Source organism: Lutjanus erythropterus, chromosome 23 (assembly GCF_056507025.1).
Source record: "Lutjanus erythropterus isolate fLutEry1 chromosome 23, fLutEry1.hap2, whole genome shotgun sequence".
Taxonomy (NCBI): Eukaryota; Metazoa; Chordata; class Actinopteri; order Lutjaniformes; family Lutjanidae; genus Lutjanus; species Lutjanus erythropterus.
In genome coordinates, this window is record NC_139339.1 from 17,773,282 (window position 1) to 17,791,678 (window position 18,397).

Genomic DNA, 18,397 nt, shown 5'->3' on the forward strand with positions numbered 1-18,397 from the left:
ACCGACACACTTTAAATGCACTAAACTCCCCAGTTCCCATCAGGCATTAGGTAAAGACGATAGTTTGATTACCGCATTTACATGGTTTACAAGTATCACCGTGATTGTTATGATTAAGATCATTAGATGTGTTCAGAATTCTATAGTTGAAGAACAGAGGTTAAGATTAGATAATTAGTTTTGATATAAACGCTGCCCGCAGGGAGGTGAAGCTGTGGTTTATACTGTTTGAGAAAGACACTGCTTTCTATATGTTTCTATGCAGCGCCAATTGACATTGGATTAACATATGGAAAATGAGAGAATAAAGCTTTGATGTGCCCGAGGGTTTGTGTGCGTTTGTGGTTGTAATGGTTTGATGCATCTTGGTGATTGTTAGAGGATTAAAAAGCTGGCAAGATAATGGAAAGGACATGACAAAGAGGAAATGAATAATAATAATGTTGATTAAGGCTGATTGTAAAGATAAAGATAGATTTGAACACTTAATTTAAACAATACTGCAGCCACACTGGGGAAATGAGAGTCATGTTTAAATTATCAACCAGGACTTATTGTACACTGAAATACTTTCTGGGTTTCACCAACAACGATTAATTAAATCTAAAATGAGTTCTAATCAGAGTTTAGAAAAACTAATTTAAACCAAATCCAAAGCATTTAAAGCAAGATTAAGCAGATTAAGAAGAGCCCTGTTGCACAGTTAGGAACTAATCTCTATTTAGTCTAAAACCGAATTAGACTGGATTTAGTTCATACAAACTGATTGATGTTCAATCAGTAATGAGATGCTTTAATTTGAGTGAGCCTATATTTCTGCTCTGTATTCTTTAACAAAACATTAGTTTGCTTGCTAGCTGACTAAAAAGTTAAAACGTTACATTGTTTGCTAGCTAGCCAAAAAGTTCAAAGGTTGCATTGTTTGCTAGCTAGTTAAAAACTTAAAACATTACAGTGTTTGGCTGCTTCCTTAAAAGTTAACAAAACATGACATTGCTTGCTAGTTAGCTAAAAAATTAAACCTTTACACTGTTTGCCAGAAACTGTTGGGATCTAATTGCCCTATTTAGTCGCTACCTAGCAAATCTTCTGTGTCCAACCACATGCAGCTGGTGCCCTTTTTTTTTTTTGCTGCTGTCCCTCAGACGGCCTGAGTCAACCACTCATTTGACAGTTCATCAAATGTTAGTTATATAGTTGTTTAACTCCCAGCAGGAAACAGAAGCCAAGATCAAATATACTAACAATGACCCACCATTTTTTCAGTGAACTTCTGTTGATCCTAGAGGCTGAAATCTTTCTTATTTTGTCCCCCCCCCCTCCACAGGGAGGTCAAAGGTCACAGTGGGTGACAGTGTAACACCCTGTAGCAAGTCAGAGTCTTGGCTCACTGCTGTGCAGCGAGAACAGTTTGGGTCATGGGGAATAAAATTAGCCTCTGTTATCTCAGCAGTGGGCCAGTGCACCGCCTGGGACGCCAACACAGCAGCTGCAACAGAAATACAGCAGGGAGTAATTTGACAGACACCAGCTGAGAGAGGGTTAAATTTTGCTTAAACTGTGGTAAATTAATTAGCTTGATTGGTGAGCTGGTTGCTCAGCAGGATAAAATGATATCCAGGCGCTGTTTTACCCACCAGCAGGAAAGGTACATGAGGGAAAAGACAATATTTAAGCATGTAGCTGTTAGAAGAAATCTTAGAGGACAGCTAAAAACTTCTAAAAAGATAAATGCACCATTGAATACGTCTGAATTCATGCCTGTGTTTGCAAAATGCAAGTGACAATATATTAAAAAACAGCAGTAAAAAGATTTAAAGGCGCAATATGTAAAAAATGGTCACCTGTTGAAGTCATACTCAAAACAAATACAGGGCAGCATGATACCACAGGAAGTGCTAACTGCTGCTAACTATAGCAAATTTAGCTAGTTTCAGTTCCATGGAATAGAGAGACCTGAATGCAGAAGGTGTGCATTTGTATTTTTGTGTTCAATAAGGAGAATAGGCGCAAGATTGTTTCCTTTCTAAACACTTTGTACGTTTGTTTTGAGTTATTTAGTTTTTTTTATTTAGAATAAAAAACCGAAGTGAGTTTGTGGAACTGCTGCTCGGTTACATGAGGAATACTCAGTATTCCCTATGTCCAACTGCTGAGTCTGCTTCTTTATTTTATTGGATAAATTTGTTTCTCTCTTGTTTATATGGTAATTATTTTTTTCTATTTCCTCTTATTTATATTGCTTGTTTACTCATTTACTATTTATTGCTTGTTACTGATGCTTCCTTTTGCTAGCACCTTTGGCTGCTGTAACACTGCCAATTTTCCCATTGTGGGACTAATAAAAGATTATCTTGTCTTGTCTCTTGTTGCAGTGTATTTGTTATTTTGTTTGTTTCATTCTTAATGAGTCACCAGTATGCAGGAAGCAAAAATTTCTGACATTGATTTTTTGGTATAGAAATCCTCCCTATTTTTGGAGGTCTAAATGCACAGGTGGGAGTCGAATCTGTGACGGCTGCAGAGGACTCACAGCCTCAGTGTCTGGGGTGTGTGCTCTACCAACTGAGCTACCAGGCCACCAGTGATCAACACCTTTTTAATTGTGAAATCTTGTTTCAGATAGAGACATTTAACATGGGGGGGTGGCGTCACATCAATGTTGGTGCAACTTTTAAAATCTCCACTGGTTGCATCTGGCAGTTGTGGGGACATTGCAGTAGGTGCTTCACCATCTGTTGCTTCTAGTCTTCTAGTTTCCAGTTGTGACAGATTTTTAACGAAGACAAAGTCTGCAAAGTCTGTCTGTCTCTGTCTTTGTACACCTGCAGCTATTTATATGAAAAGTCCTTTCTTCACAGAGGACAAGACCTTCGGCCCTGCACACACACACACACACACACACACACACACACACACACACACACACACACACACACACACACACACACTTACTTTAATTTCATCTCTGGCTCTCAGGACAAGCGGCATGTATGTGATGCATGTGGAGTGAATCACATGCTTGTGTGTGTGTGTGTGTGTGTGTGTGTGTGTGTGTGTGTGTGTGTGTGTGTGTGTGTGTGTGTGTGTGTGTGTGAACGTGTGTGTGTGTGCTGAGTGGGAGGCAGCTTGCATAACTTTGCAGAGGTCAAATGCTTATTGGGGGCACTGCATGACACACACTCACACACAAGGTGTTACTCAGCTGGCTCGCGGCTGCGTTGGATTTTCTGATGAATACACTAACAGACTGAAGTCTGCTGCAGCTAAACACTGTTCATAAAATCTCTCAATTAAACAATACATTTTGTTTCTTTAATAAGACGTTGGACCAGTGTGTCGGCGGAGGAATAATGCAGAGAGATTATGATTCAAACATGATTCAGCAGGAATCAGATATTCAGTCAAGAAAGGATGTGAAGAGAGGATTTATCAGTTGGACTGTATATTACAGCCTAGTTTAGCTTGAGGTTGCACTTGCTTCCAAGATGAAGAAGGTTTTTTTCTCAGGTCAAAGTGTCACAGCAGCTCATAAATATCAGCTGATTGCTCACTTCATTTGATGATATCAGACTCTAAATGTTAGATATAACAGCAGCACATATGAACACCAAATGCTCTTGATGTCATGTAAAAGCCTCTCAGCTGGTGTTCAAGTTCAATTTGCTGATATCTTTTCTTTTTAATAATCTCAGTGACTCTAATTTATTTCAATACTGTTGAGGTTTGGACAGTTGGTTGGACAAAACAAGCATTACGAATGTGTCGCTTTGGGCTCTGGGTAATCGTGACCTTATTTCTCACTACTGTCATCATTTTTACAAACCCAACAATCGATAGATCTAGTGAAAAAATAATGAAAATAATCATTAGCTTCAGTTCTGTACAAACTGGGTTAAGATTAGCTCCTTACTTCAAGCAACTACAGTAGTAAAACCCTGCTTTTACATTAATGCATGAATAATAATAATCTAATGATATAATACAGTATAAATAGGACATTTTTCTGTATTGAGCACTTTTGATATTTTTAATATATTTTCCCTGATTATACTTTTACTGATGATACTTTTACTCAAATAAGGATCTAAATACATCCCCGACTATGTTTTTACACATCATTACATAAGGGCTCTGAATGTTGACTCCAGATGTACATCGTCTCATGCAGATTAGCAGAAAAAAAAAAAGCCAAGGGACTTTGAATAAACCTTTGCAGGATTATGGAGGATTATTAACCTTTAGAGCTTTAGAATTAATGTATATTGCAGGAGCACAAGCTAATATAAAGGTGCTTTCTGTAAAATTAAATGTGTCCATTCTGTTCTCATATAGATTTTGTCTGAGGGTAAAGTGTTATCAAGCAATCATTCAATCTATTTTATATTACAGTTCTTTCCATTTCATTAAAGCAGAGATGACACATTAAAAATTAATTCACTGTCAGGAGAAGAAGAAGAAGTCCAGAATCAGTGTGTGTGCATGTTTTTGTACATGTGTTTCATCAGCGAGTATGTGTGTGTGTTTCCAATTTTGGCTACATGCAGAGAGAGAGCCTTCAGCACCTAACTCTGATTGAGTTGGCCTTGAAGGTCACATACTTTTAGGCTGTATGTTCCTGTGTGTGTGATTGAGTGTGTGTGATCTACTCCTATCATAATTGAGTCCATAAGATTTCATCTCGCTCTCTGCCGCGTCTCATTTTCTTCATCACTCCTCCATCCTGCCCTCTGTCCTCTGATGTGATCTTATTTTATAACACCTTATTTCTGTGTACTAAAAATTCATAGACGTTTCTTTAGATGTTTACTTTACGTTTGTAGGTAAGATCTGAGGTGAGATACAGTCTGTGGTACCTTTCTTGTTTATGTCACACACTTGCAAATATGAGCAATTTCCTCGCCTCATATATTATCAGTGTTTTATTATCACTTCTATGTTTTATCATTAAAGAGGAAAGGCCAAGGAAGGAAAAAAGCCAAATAAATCTTAACTGCATTCTCATCCCTCTCCTCCATTTATGACCAAGTTTTCACTTTGAACAAATGGAAGATGTCAGATCAGTGTTGAATAATAAAACGGATATTGAAAGTTAGGACACTTGCTGCATAATAAAACTACTTTTCTAAACACCTTGTTGTCAAACTTTCTCCCACTCTTCCATAATCTGTCACAGTTGTCAACTAGGGTTGCAGAAATACAAGAGAGTGAACCAAAATGCAGACTCAAAGGCAGAGCTGGTGCAGTTCAAATGATTTGATGTATAAAATCAGACTACAAAATGCTATGGATGGTCAGGCAGGCGCAGATCAAAACCAGTGAATCACTTCAGCAAAGCAAACAAATCCAAATTAACAGGAAAAATCCAAGGTCTATAATAAGCAGAGAGTCCAAAAAACAAAGTAGAGTCCAACAACACAGGGAAAACATTGGGGGGATGGCAGGGATGCTTGATGTGGGGGATAAGATAAACTGGCAATGAAAAGAGAGAAAAACAGACTAAATACACAGGGAACTAATTAACTAATGAAAACAGGTGGGGAAGAGGCAACAGCAGGAAGAAACCTCAACCAAGACACATAAGGAAAGGCTTTTTTAAATTAAAAAACAAAAACAGGAAATAACTAAACTAAAACCACAAAATTAGAATAGAGAAGTCTACAGATGGGCGAATCAGTCCAGCACAAGCAAACACATCCAAAGGAATAAACAAAATCCAAAATTCATAAGCAGAGAGTTTTAAAAAAACAGTCAAACAACAGTGGGGGAACGCTGGGCAAACGTCTATGGCGCTTGATCCACGGTCAAAGGTGAATGAGGGAAACACCCAGACTAAATACAGGAGTAACAAATAAACTAATGAAAACTGGTGGGAAAGAGCAAAAGTCAGGGAGGAAAGTCAATACATGATGAAAGACTCTTTGAAAGTAAAAAGCAGAAAATAACTAAACTAAAACAACAAAATCATGGCCATGGTTGGTCAGGGAGGCACAGATAAAAACCAGCTAATGCAAACAAATCTAAATGAACAGGCCAAATCTTAAGTTCATAATGAGTCAAACACCACAGGGAAAACGCTTGGGGAATGGCTTGGGACACTTGCAGGGACAAATATGAAACTGGCAATGAAAGAATGGAAACACAGAGACTAAATACACAGGGAACGAACTGAGTAAAATAAAACATGCTCCACAGAGAGAAAAAAAAAGGGAAAAAGACAAAGACAGGAAATTAATTCACCCAGAATGCATGAGGGAAGACTCCTTTAAAATAAAACAGTAAAAAACTAACTAACTAACTAACTAACTAACTAACTAACTAACTAACTAACTAACTACAACCACAAAATGAAAGTAAAAGAGTCTACAAGTGGTCAGGGATGCACAGTCCAGCGAAAGCAAACAAATTCAAACAAACAGGCGAATTCTAAGCAAATTTAGTGTACACCTCCAACTGCAGGATGAGTCATCAACAGTCTTTAATTATCATTGTTGAGCCTGATACTGACATATAGATGACGTATAGATCAATACATTCATGATACTGACATATAGATGACGTATAGATCAATACATTCATGATACTGACATATAGATGACGTATAGATCAATACATTCATGATAAAACATTTCCTGGAAACTTTAAAATAAAGGAGGAATCTAAACTAAAGTCCCAAACCATAGCATAATCTGTTCCTGACATACTCACTGCATGCACACATTACAAACCATTTACATACTACACAAGACAGGTCATGTGAATGAGGTCACATGTGTGTGTAGCGGTGGACAACACTGCAGCGGTGTGTGAACCCAGCTGAGGTCGACTGGAGATTTACTGGACAAACATGATTTAATCAGGATGATTAGAATCATTATTCCTGTCCAAAGAACATTTACCGCATAATTTCTTTTGTTAAAAATAGCCAGCCTGTGTGCTGATTATTTTGTAAGCTTAGACTCCATCAATTACATTTAATCATCATTCTGGTGATACCAATTAAAGAAATTCTTGCCAAAAGCTGTGTGTGACAGCAGACAGAAGATTGTGCTTGTGCGTGTGTGTGTGTGTGTGTGTGTGTGTGTGCAGATAGAAAGTTAAAATTACCATCCACATCATCTTTTATCGTGATTGTCATCATCATAATCTTTGTCCTCGTCATTATTACCGCATTGTGAATGATTCATTGTCACTTTTATCGTGTGAGAACATTCTCTGATGTGCATGTGTGTGTTTGTATTTGTGTCTGTGTGTGTGTGTGTGTGTGTGTGTGTGTGTGTGTGTGTGTGTGTGTGTGTGTGTGTGTGTGTGTGCGCGTCTGGTCTATCACTCAGCCTGCCATGGGGATCAATGCAGTCAAGTACCAGTCTGATGAATAATACTGTAGGTATAGATCCAGGCAGCAGGTATATTTGCAGGGGGCTGTTGTTCTTTTGTAGATGTGTATATATAGATGACAGATCAACATGCTGCATATCTGCCTTGGTATGTGTGCATGTGTGTGTGAAGCAGAGATAAAAAAAAAAGACAGACTTGGCTCTGTTTTTTTCTGGTGTGTGTTTGTGTGAAACATTGATTAACACAGGAGCAATCAGCAGCAGCAGCAGCAGCAGCAGCAGCAGCTCGGACTAACAGACAGATACAGAGTGAGCAGCAAGTGTGTCTATTGACCATACGTGGCCCATTAAACAGCAATCAACCGTCCCCGTCCTGCTTAGTATTCCTGAAGGACACCAGCTACAGAGCAGCAGAGACATGGATATGGCAGTTCTGGACAGAAAAGAGCTGCAGGGTGAAATGGAACCGGGGAGAAGAGGGAATAAAATTTAATATAGATTCATGTAGATCTACACTTTTAAAGCTTGTAATGTTTTATTTCAGCAACAATTCATTTGTTCATTCTTATTTTGTTCTTTTGAGTAGTTGAATTCAAATGTTACTAGACTAAGTATTAAGACTTTCATAAATCTGAGGCACTCATAGAAGCCAGACTTAAAGGTACAGTTCACGCATAAAATACAAACTGCATATCTTCCTCTGACCCACAGTGCCACTTATCCATCTAGATCAGTATTTCTCAAACTTCTTACACTACATACCACTTCAGAAAATACTGAGCTCTCCAATTACCACCTTAATCTTCTACGCTGTTTTTTTTCTAGATATGGGTACCAAAAGGACAGGTTGGAGATATAGTTTGAAGTTACAATGCTACTTGGTGCTGGGTTATTTCGTTTGATACCTTAAAAGTTTTGAGTGCTAATACACAGCCCTAAGCACTTGTGTTCACTGGGATGGCAGGGAACTGAAGGGTCATCTGTTCAAGTCCCGCATGGACCAACAGAGAGTGGACTGGTAGCTGGAGAGGTGTCTGTTCACCTCCTGGGCACCGCCAAGGTGCAAACACTGAACACCTAACTGCTCAGGGCGCCTGACTACATGCATGTATGCAGCCCCCTCACTCTGACATCTCTCTGTGTGGCTACATGTGTGTGTGTTTCGGGTCTGTGAATGTATAAGCAATGTACAACACGGTATAAAGTAAAAAATCCCCAAAGGGATCAATAATATATACCTTCTTCTTCAACACAGCTTGTGTAAAATATTCTTCTCCTGATCTGAACACTATGTAATATTGTGTTGTATTATCAATAAATGTTGATAGACCAGCAGCTGCATGTCATAGAGCCAAAGAAACAAGTTGTGCTCAGGGCTGTGTTTAAATTAGCAGTTAAATATTCTGCTGCCTTTTGAGAAAAATTGTCTTGGTAAAATACATTAGTGTTGATGGGCTTAAAAAACCTGGGAATCCGACTCTAATTGAAAACATTTTCGGCTTGTCATGATACCATCTCTGTTGACTTTCTCTGCTGCCGCACCGCTAAAATGGCACACACTCTCCTCCCAGGCAAAACTGTTTGGCTCATATGCCATCACTGTTTGCACCCAATCTCAGTTAATAAAAATGTTTGTTCAGAGAGAGATACAAAATGACCACATGTGTGACACTGACTGATAACCGAAGAGACGTCTCACATCAGCGTCACTGTCAGACGCTGACAATCTGAATTAAATCCTCCTGCACCAGCTGAGGCTTAACATGTATTTTCAAAATTTCTTGGCCTGTTATGAAAATAGCCACATCAACATATGAATATTCATCTGTCTGTGCTGTGAGCAGAGCAGAATGACGTCTGTTCTGTCATCCTCTGCCCTCATGTTCTCACACACTCAAACAAATGACGAATCAAATGAACCACATTAGGATTTCTGTGTAGATAATTAGGGTTTTCAGTGTTTTTTAAAGCAGATATAATCAAGATTTTTACCATAACAATGTTTAACTATGTTTAATATGAAAGTTTGGATGCTTACTTGTCTGGAGCATGACCTTGTTGATTAAATGTTTTATTCCCATTATTGTCCAGTATATAGAAAATTGGTTGTATTGATTATTTGACCACTTAAAACTGCAGTAGTTTTAAATTAATAATGGATAAAATTACAAAATGTAATGTGACAAAACCACAGAGAAATATCACCTGGCACTGCAGTCATTCCCCTTAGTTTTAAAACTTTTTTCAACAAATTTTTCATGTTCTGGTTCACACATTTACTCTCATTGATGTTTTTATCTGCAGAAGTCGGCTATGAAAGCCATGACATGACAGGCTGCACGTTGTTCTCCAGCTAATCAATGCTTGCCATCTTTCACAGAGTGCATCATGTCACCGGGATGGAGGTGCTTCCGGGAATGTTGGGAACAACAATGTAAAGCTATAGTGGTATTTGTGATACTGGCACCTTGAAAAGGAAACAAGACCGAATTCACAACAGTTGCAAGGACATACGTACGTGCATGCATCCATGTTTGCACACGCACGCACACACACACACACACACACACACACACACACACACACACACACACACACACACACACACACACACACACACACACACACACACACACACACAACTACTTGGCCTCCATGGCTTAAGTATAAGGACTGGTACTAAGTCACACCTTTGGAAAAAGGAACTGCCAGGTCCAGAGATGCCTGCTGCAACGATCTGTGATGGTTCATAAGATATGTAAGGAGCATGGCTTACATGTAGGGAGCAGGACATAACTATAATATTAATATATAATATATAAGAACTTAACAACAGCTCTGCTCTGACACATTCTCCCTGACCATGTTGTAATAATGAAATGGCCTCTTTTCTTTCAAAACAGCAATGCTTTTTAAAAGGCAGCTTTCAAATTCTTGCAGGTGTGACATCAACTAAAAAAAAATCCTGGAAACATTAATGAGAAAATGCTTTGAGGTCTTAGAGGTAAGAAATGTGAGCATTCACAAGGATTACTGTCACTGCAAAGGCCGGCTCTCACTGACTATCAGTGTGATTAGTTGTGTGACGGTGACATTTTCAGGTACACAGAGAAATGGACCTCTGCTTTGTGGTGTTAACGTACAGTCCTGGCTGAAATGTTGGAGGAAGGAAGCCTTTGCTTAATTTAATGTTTTTACTCAACATTGGAAAAGAAATTCAACACACAGCCTGCCATGAAACAACTGACATCCTATTAAACTAATGTGGGCGTTCATGCAGAATCCTGGCAGGGATATTGTAAGCAAGAACAGCAGTTGATGGCTGCTATGATATTGCAATTATCAAGTTGGCATCCTCCGGCTCTTGAATCGCTTGCAATATTACAGCGTGCAGTGTCTCAGAGAGGCAATAATTATTCCAATAATTGCACTGAAAAATGTTTTGAAATAATGACAGGGCACATGTCACAGTGTGCTGGCAACAGCTGGTGGGTGGGTGGGATCAGGGGTGGAAATCTTCAGTGATCATTGTTTTAATATTGATTTATAGGCATGTATCTGTCTTTTTATGATTAAAGAAAGTAAAAAAAAAAAACCCAAAAAAACTGTTATTGTATTGGACAGAGGAGTCACCTGCTAGCCAATTTGATGTTCCTGAATGCACATTGTCAGTTTGTTGCTGCATCTACAAATACAAGTTAAGACTTTACTGTGCAAAGAGAAAGACCATCCAGAAATGGAGCAACATATGCTGCCATCCAGACAACGTCTTATTCAGAAGATGTCCCTCCTTATTTCGGCAAGACAATATCGAGACACATCTTGCATGTTTTACAACAGGTTGTCTTCATAGTAAAAGAGTTCAGGTACTACCCTGACCTGCCTGCAGTTTTATTTGTGGCTCTCACGTCATTGGCAACTTTATGGTCTGAGTAAGCTAGGTGCTGGGTGCTGGTCATAGTACACAATGCTGCAGTGTGACCATTTCTTTTCTGCACATAGCTTTGTTGTCACCTTCAGGTCATGTCCAGTAAACTTGCATACAGCAGAACCACAACTTACTTCTCTCATTATTTATTTGGCTTTGAATGAGGCTTAAAGTTCACAGTTTCTCTTGACTGTCCCTCAGTATTATAACATTAGTGGCTTGTCAATAGCACAGTATTTCAAAATCGCCATTATTGCGACATTTGATTTAGACTGACCAAATGTGTTCTATCTTGCAGGTTAACAAAAGCAAATGTGTTTGTGGGTCGTCAAAACTCACCATAGAGGATGTTGATGAGGGAGATTGGCATGACGAGGATGCCTACGAGCATGTCCGCCACCGCCAGTGACCTCAGGAAGAAGTTGGTAGCGTTTTGGAGCTTCTTCTCCAGTGACACTGCCAGGATCACAAGGATATTGCCACCGATCGTCAGTGCGATGATGACCAGTATGAGCAGCGCCGGCCAGTTTTTCTCTTTCATCACCTCTCTCGTGACGGACTTCTGGGTAAAATTGTCCAGACCTGCGCTCATGGCTGCTGCGCCTCCACCACTGCCTCCAAGCCCTAGTCCCCATGGCAGGGTTTGGTTGAGGTCCAAGGGGTTGTTGCTTGGCCAAGCCATCCGACTTCCAACCTCTAGTGAAGAAGTGGTGGTGCTGAACCCTCCAAGAAGAGCCCTCGCTGGGCCGCCCATCCCAAAGACCTACCCTACAACCTACTGAAAGTTGAAAGAGGGAGTTTTAATTCACTTTCTTCACCAGCAGAGGGAAAAAGAAGGATCTCTGAAGAAAAGACAGAGATCTGCTCAACATTGAGAGACTTATTTGAAGAACTGTGAAGTGTATCTTCCAAAATGAATTCTTTCTACCAACCATTATTAAGGACAGACTCTGGGGAAGGGAAAAAAACAGGGAGGAAGTGTTTTTGGGGAACAGGAGTGACAGGGAGGAGGGGATTGGGAGGGACTAGCTACAGGTGTTCCTGATTCTACTCCAATAAAGTCTTGCTAGCTGCAAACAGCCTCAAATTGTTCTCTTAAGTTTAAATCTCCCATTTCTTGCCAATAAGTCATTGGCAATGAGTTCTCAAGGTGTCCACTGAGCCAGAACCTCCCCTGTTGCTTTGTGGTCTTCAGTCACATCCACCTCTTGATGGAGCGGGGAGTTTGCAAGTCTCTAATTGAGAGCTGAGAGTTGGTTTACTCATATCCATGGCTGCTGCCTGCTCCTGCTGCCAGATCTTTGCAAGCTAGTTTGCCAGTAAGTACCAATCAGTTCTTTTATCAGCATTCAGATGATGACGACCAGCTTTGGTCGGATGTATCGAAGGGACTTTTCCTCTTTCAGGTCAGAGTTGATGATTAGGTTGATCTGTAGAATGAACCAACGAGAAACAAGAGATCAGATCATTTCTTTTGAAATTCCTGTTAGAACAATTTGTATTCAACTTGGCTGGACTGCACTCAGAGGGATTCATTTTAAAACCCAAATAACTTTAAATTAAAACTTTAAAACTTTAAGACTAGCTTAAAATAAAGAAGAAATTAAATTTGGTTCTGTGCAACAAAACTTTAACCTCCACTTTTAAAATGTGATCCAGTATAAACTTTAGGCTTGAGGATGTTTGCCTTTTATGAACGGATCAAGTAAAATAATAGTTCCTCAAATAAAGTTAAGGGCAAAACTCAAATAAATTGAATTTTATGATGCATCTGTTCTTTCTTTCTTTAACCAGTTGATATGTTTAAACTGTCTGCCAGTTGCTCCTAGCCATTTTTTCCCTGTGCTGTTGTATGTGGTTTTTTTTTTTAGATCTTCTATTATTTTGCCATATTGCTCCATTAATTCAGGCACATTTTTTTCCTAAAGGATGAGAAAAGAGAGACAACAACATGAGTAGGCTAACTAGGCTAACTTTTTAGTCAGCAAACAATTGAAAGTTTTGTTAACTTCGTATTGAGCTAGCAATATACTTAATAGTCCTGACAATTTATTATTTATGTATTTATTTTAATGTGGGTAAGCAAGCATCTCCATTGTGATTAAACCCTTAATTTCGGTTTACATCAATAACCTTGAATTTACTAAACTGGTTAATTTTAATTCTACGTTAATTCATTTTCAACTCATTTTACAAAAACTGATCACTGATTAGAAACTTCGAATAAATTAATGTTCACTGGTGCGACCCAGTCCTACTTATTCATCATTATTTTAATCAATCAAACCATCCTCATTAATATGTTAATGTCTCTTAACATCCTAACAACATCAATGCATGCATTGATCCTTCCAGTCTTCCATTTCTTCAGCTGGATAAATCACCTTTTTTCCATCCTGTCTTCATTACTTCTTTGGATCTCTATTCAATTTGCTATTGCTTTCCTGACTTTCTACTCACTAACTTCCCTCTTTTACTTTTTTAAATGTCCCCTTCCACTTTTCCTGCATCTCATCCTCCCACTCCAGCTATCCATCAGCGCAGACACTTAATTCTCCTTCTTCTCCTCTTTATTTCTTTCATCCTCACAGTGATTCTTTCTTTGCCAGACTAATTTATGGTATTGTCTGTACTCTTATTAAAAGTGTGGGAGCAAGAACGACTACCAGTGTCAAACACTACAGTCATTTAAAATAAACTAGAGATAAAATGAAACAGAAGCTTTGATGTTTACACCCTCACACTGCAGTGTGTGTGCAGAAGAACTGGCTGTCCTCTCTCTTTACCCTTACCACTCAGACGGTTTGGTGATTTAGTGCCTCATAAATGTCTTCAAGGATACGTGGAGGAGTCAGAGTGTACTGTATATGTGTGTGTGTGTGAGAGTGTGTACATGTATATCTTATCAAGTTAGAAACAGTCAGACAGAGCATGAAAGATGGTGAAAACCAACAATACAGTATTTTAGAGTGTGTAGGCACATGTTCAAGAATGAAAAGTGAATGGGTGTGTGTATTTCCTTCTTTGTGTGTATGTGTGTGTGTGGCTCTGTGTCCATATGTCTGTTTGTGTCTGTGTGTGTGTGTTTGAGATGAAAAGCCAGCACATCTCCAGAAGGACTCAGGCCTCCAGCTGAGATAGTTTAGTGGGCGGTGAGTCGACGATAGTATCAAGCTGAGTACAATAGACACTTTCAATGTGTGTGTACATATTTTTCTCATTGCTATAAGCACAATAATAAAATCCCTGCTCTGCTTTGCGTTTTTTTTTTCCCAGTCTGTGTGGGCATCCTAACATTTGTATTGTTTAATGTGAATCTGTTGTATCTCACTGTGTATCTGAGTGCATTCATTTCTCTCTGTTTTGCTTTTGTTTAAATGACTGTGTGTGTGTGTGTGTGTGTGTGTGTGCATAAATTAAATGTCTAGGTGTGATTTTGTGAAAACACAATACTTAATTCAAATTATTCATGCATGTGTGGGCAGATATGTTGTGTTATCTTCCACAAATCCTCATACCTAAATGACAAAATAGTGTTAAAATAATAAATTATTAAATTATTACATATAAACAACCCATATGAGCAGATATGTTCATTTATAGAGGCCCCTTTAGGGCCATCGGATGGATGTATTTGAAGAACAGTTTTTGTGTTTGTATTTATGAATGTCTATGCATTCCAAGTACAGGATTGGGGAGTAACAGATTACATGTGAAAGGATTATGTGATACAAAAAAATATTAAAAATACAAATAAAATAAAATACAAAAAAGGCAACTGTATTCCACTACATTTAAAGAAAAAAAAGACTATCAGATTACAGATATATTGAGGAAAAATGTGCATTATTTAGCAGAAAATGCATTTGGACATAAAGAATGATATACTGCCATGTACACACAAGATTTTATGAGTTCAAGAACACAACATGTACTTGAAACAAACATTTACAAGAAAAGGCCAAGTGCTAACACTGTTCCACAGATGAACAGCTAATGTTAGCTAAACAGACCAACCAGTGATGTTGACTACACAGACCAACTGATAATGCTAGCTACACAGAAATCCAGTTATAACTAAATCACCTGTCAGTACTAATACTACTAATATTTACCACTACTTTTGTCAGTTTACTTGACGTTTGAGTGTGAAGCTACTTAACAAAGTACATTTTAATGACCATTTTCAATCATTCGCAATGCAGATTCATCAGCAGCTTTAGTTTTGAAGAGTCTGCCTGCCACAGCTTTTCACTGGGCCAGAATAAATCCTCTCCTAACAGTATAGTCAGAGGCGTCTATATCTTAAGACAATAAAAGTTGGCTGCACACCACTCTTTCTATCAGGATTTATTGATCATTGGTCTTGGCTCTGTCTGTGCTGGAAAAAACAGGACTTTGTGCAGCATAATGTCAATAAAACAGTCGAGCAGTGTGGTTAAAACTGAAGCCTCTAATGAGGTTGCTGTTTGCATGATTCTAAATAATGACAAACGACATTATAATGAGGTCTGGGTTGAAAATCAGTGAACCTGCACTTTGAAAATCAAGTAAGAACAAACGATGAGGAATTATCTGTTTGTGTGTGTTTATCATCCCTGCAGTGCTCAGTGTGTAACAGACAGGCTGCTTCCTGACATCTCCTCTCACTCAGGGGACACTCTTAGAAATAAAGGTTCCAAAAGGGTTCTTCCTGAGGGGCTGAGGTTCTACACAGAACCATTTGCCTTTATTCAAAAAAGAGTTCTTCAGGGATTGTTGAAATGCTTTTTTGTCAAGGGTTCTTTGTACCATAATATAAAAGGGTTCTCAGTAGATCCCCTTGGGTGGGTTCTAGTTAAAACCCTTTAAATGTTAAAGAGTTCTCACTAGAACCCTCCAGTCGGGTTCTAGATAAAACCCTTGGAATATAAAAAGGGGCTCCGTAGAACCCCCATAAACCCAAAAGGTTCTTTTTAGAACCCTGTGAGTGGATTCTAGTTAAAAACCATGGAATATTAAAAGGTTCTTGGTTGAACCCCTTTAGTGGGTTCTTGGTTCTCTCTAGAACTTCTAATATGTGGTTCTAGGTGAAACCTTTTGCAGATTCTTCTCAGCGTAACCCTTTATGTTGTGTTCTAGACAGAGCTTTCTGAACGAGTCCCACGTTGAATTTTTATGAAATGTTTTATTAAGAACTAAAAAAAGTTCTCCTATGGGTATGAGCTGAAGAACCCTTAGTGGTTCCATCTAGAACCTTTATTTCTAAAAGTGTAGCTCAGAGGAAACTAAACTGCGCTGCAGGCGAGCCATTTAACTGGTCTGATAAAGCAGCAGTACATCACAGAGAGGAGGAGGAGGAGGAGGAGGAGGAGGAGGAGGAGGAGGAGGAAGACAAGAAGAAGAGGACAGTTAGATGAAGACAGAATTGGAGAAACAGAGGTAATCGTATAGTTTCAGCCTTAAACCTGACATGAAAACATGCAGCTCATTAGTTTCAACACAAACACTACATGTGGCCCTGTGAGATGAGTGCATGCGTGTCCCAGCTGACCAATCACATCATCTGTAGATTATAATTGGTGTTGTGACTGTAAAACATTCTCCACCCCTCCTCTTCATGGATATGGCTGGAGACTCGCGAACGATCACGCCGCGGAGGCCTAGTTAAGGCACAGATGTCGCCGCTGTGGCTTTTGCTTTTCACCGCGGGGACAAATTGCTGCTGCACTCGTGTTTGTTTAAGCCATTTCTGCTCTGAGAGATAAAACGGTGCGGGGTGGCAGCAGAATGGGATGGAAGGATTTTCTTCTCATTAAACGACCCTATAAAGACAAACAGCACTAATTGCTTTTATTTGTGTGGTTTGAATCTTAATATTCAAGGGTTTATATGTCACGCCCACAAACACCACCAGCTATAAATGTTGGTCAATTACTGAGACGAGAGGATCCTTTTTCACTACTCATACATTTTATTTACAGTTTCTTTAGCTTTGTAGGAAAACTAGTCAAGTGAATCGAAAAAGTAAAGCAAAGGAAAAAAGTGAAGAAGTAAAACTGAAAAAGTACAGGCTCTGAAATGTACTCAAAGGATGAAAGTAAAAATTTGTCCTCTTGGGGACATTTCTACCGCTGGTTTCTGTGCAAAGCTAACTGAACTTCACCTTTTCTCCGCGGTCGAGTCTCCCTCTCTTGTCTGTTTTATCTTGCTACATTCTTCTTGTTATGTCTTTAATGTCGTTTACATCTCATTACATTGTTTCTGTCTTATTATCTAATTTTCATCTTGTTCATTTGTTTTTGTCTTTTTATGTCTTTTATGTTGTTTTTGTCTTGCCGTATTTTTTTCCGTCTTGGTATATTGTGTCACATCTTATAACATCTTTTTCATCTTGTTATGTCTCGTTTTCATCTTGTTACATCCTTTACATCTTCTTACGTTGTTTACGGCTCGTTGTGTCATTTTCATCTTGTTATGTCTTTTTGTCTTGTCTTTTAAGGCGATTTTTTTTTTAATGATATACACTGATGGAAACAAGGAATTCTTTGTGTGTAAATGTAATGAGTAAAAAAGTACTGATATTTGTGTTAAAATGTAAGGAGTAAAAGTAAAAAGAAATGTCATATTTACATCCTTTTTTTCTTCATAGTTCTTCACCATTTTAGACTCAACTGGCGTTCTTTTAATTATGATATCTTATTACACCCTCTTACTGTCCAATGGTATGATGGTTTTCAGACTGGAAAACTGGCACCCCTTAATGCTAATCTTGATGAACTGAACTGAAAAACTTTTTTGTGCTTTATAACAACACATTCTGTGGGTTTTTCACTTTCAAACACAGTAGCAACACGTCCACAGACAGTGCTGTGTGTATGACAGATTTCATGAGACACAAGTGCTAAGATACAGCTTTAACTGTTGATGTGTGAAGCAGCCATATTGGATTTTGAGGTTGGGGTTGGTGAGGATCTGATCTTCAGGAGGCGTTTCGGTTGAAAGTTCCAATTAGTTGCATTACTCCAAATGAACTGCAGTTAAATCTGAGAGAAGTAAAATGCATCACTCCTCATGCCTGAAAGAATCAACAAACAACAAGAATTCTGAGCAGAGAAAGTTGAATAAACTGACTTTAGGCTGTGTCACAGTT

The 18,397-nt window shown here is 38.8% G+C and overlaps 1 protein-coding gene across 1 annotated transcript in view; it reads right to left on the reverse strand.

The window, feature by feature from the left end:
* The window catches only part of htr2cl1 (5-hydroxytryptamine (serotonin) receptor 2C, G protein-coupled-like 1), a 32,384-nt gene extending 19,706 nt beyond the window's left edge, over positions 1 to 12,678 (reverse strand). Inside the window, exon 1 of the mRNA XM_084712657.1 lies at positions 11,605 to 12,678. Within this exon, the coding sequence (XP_084568783.1) occupies positions 11,605 to 12,019 (415 nt within the window). The 5' untranslated portion in view covers positions 12,020 to 12,678. The remainder of the gene's footprint in view (positions 1 to 11,604) is intronic.
* Positions 12,679 to 18,397: the final 5,719 nt, after the last annotated feature.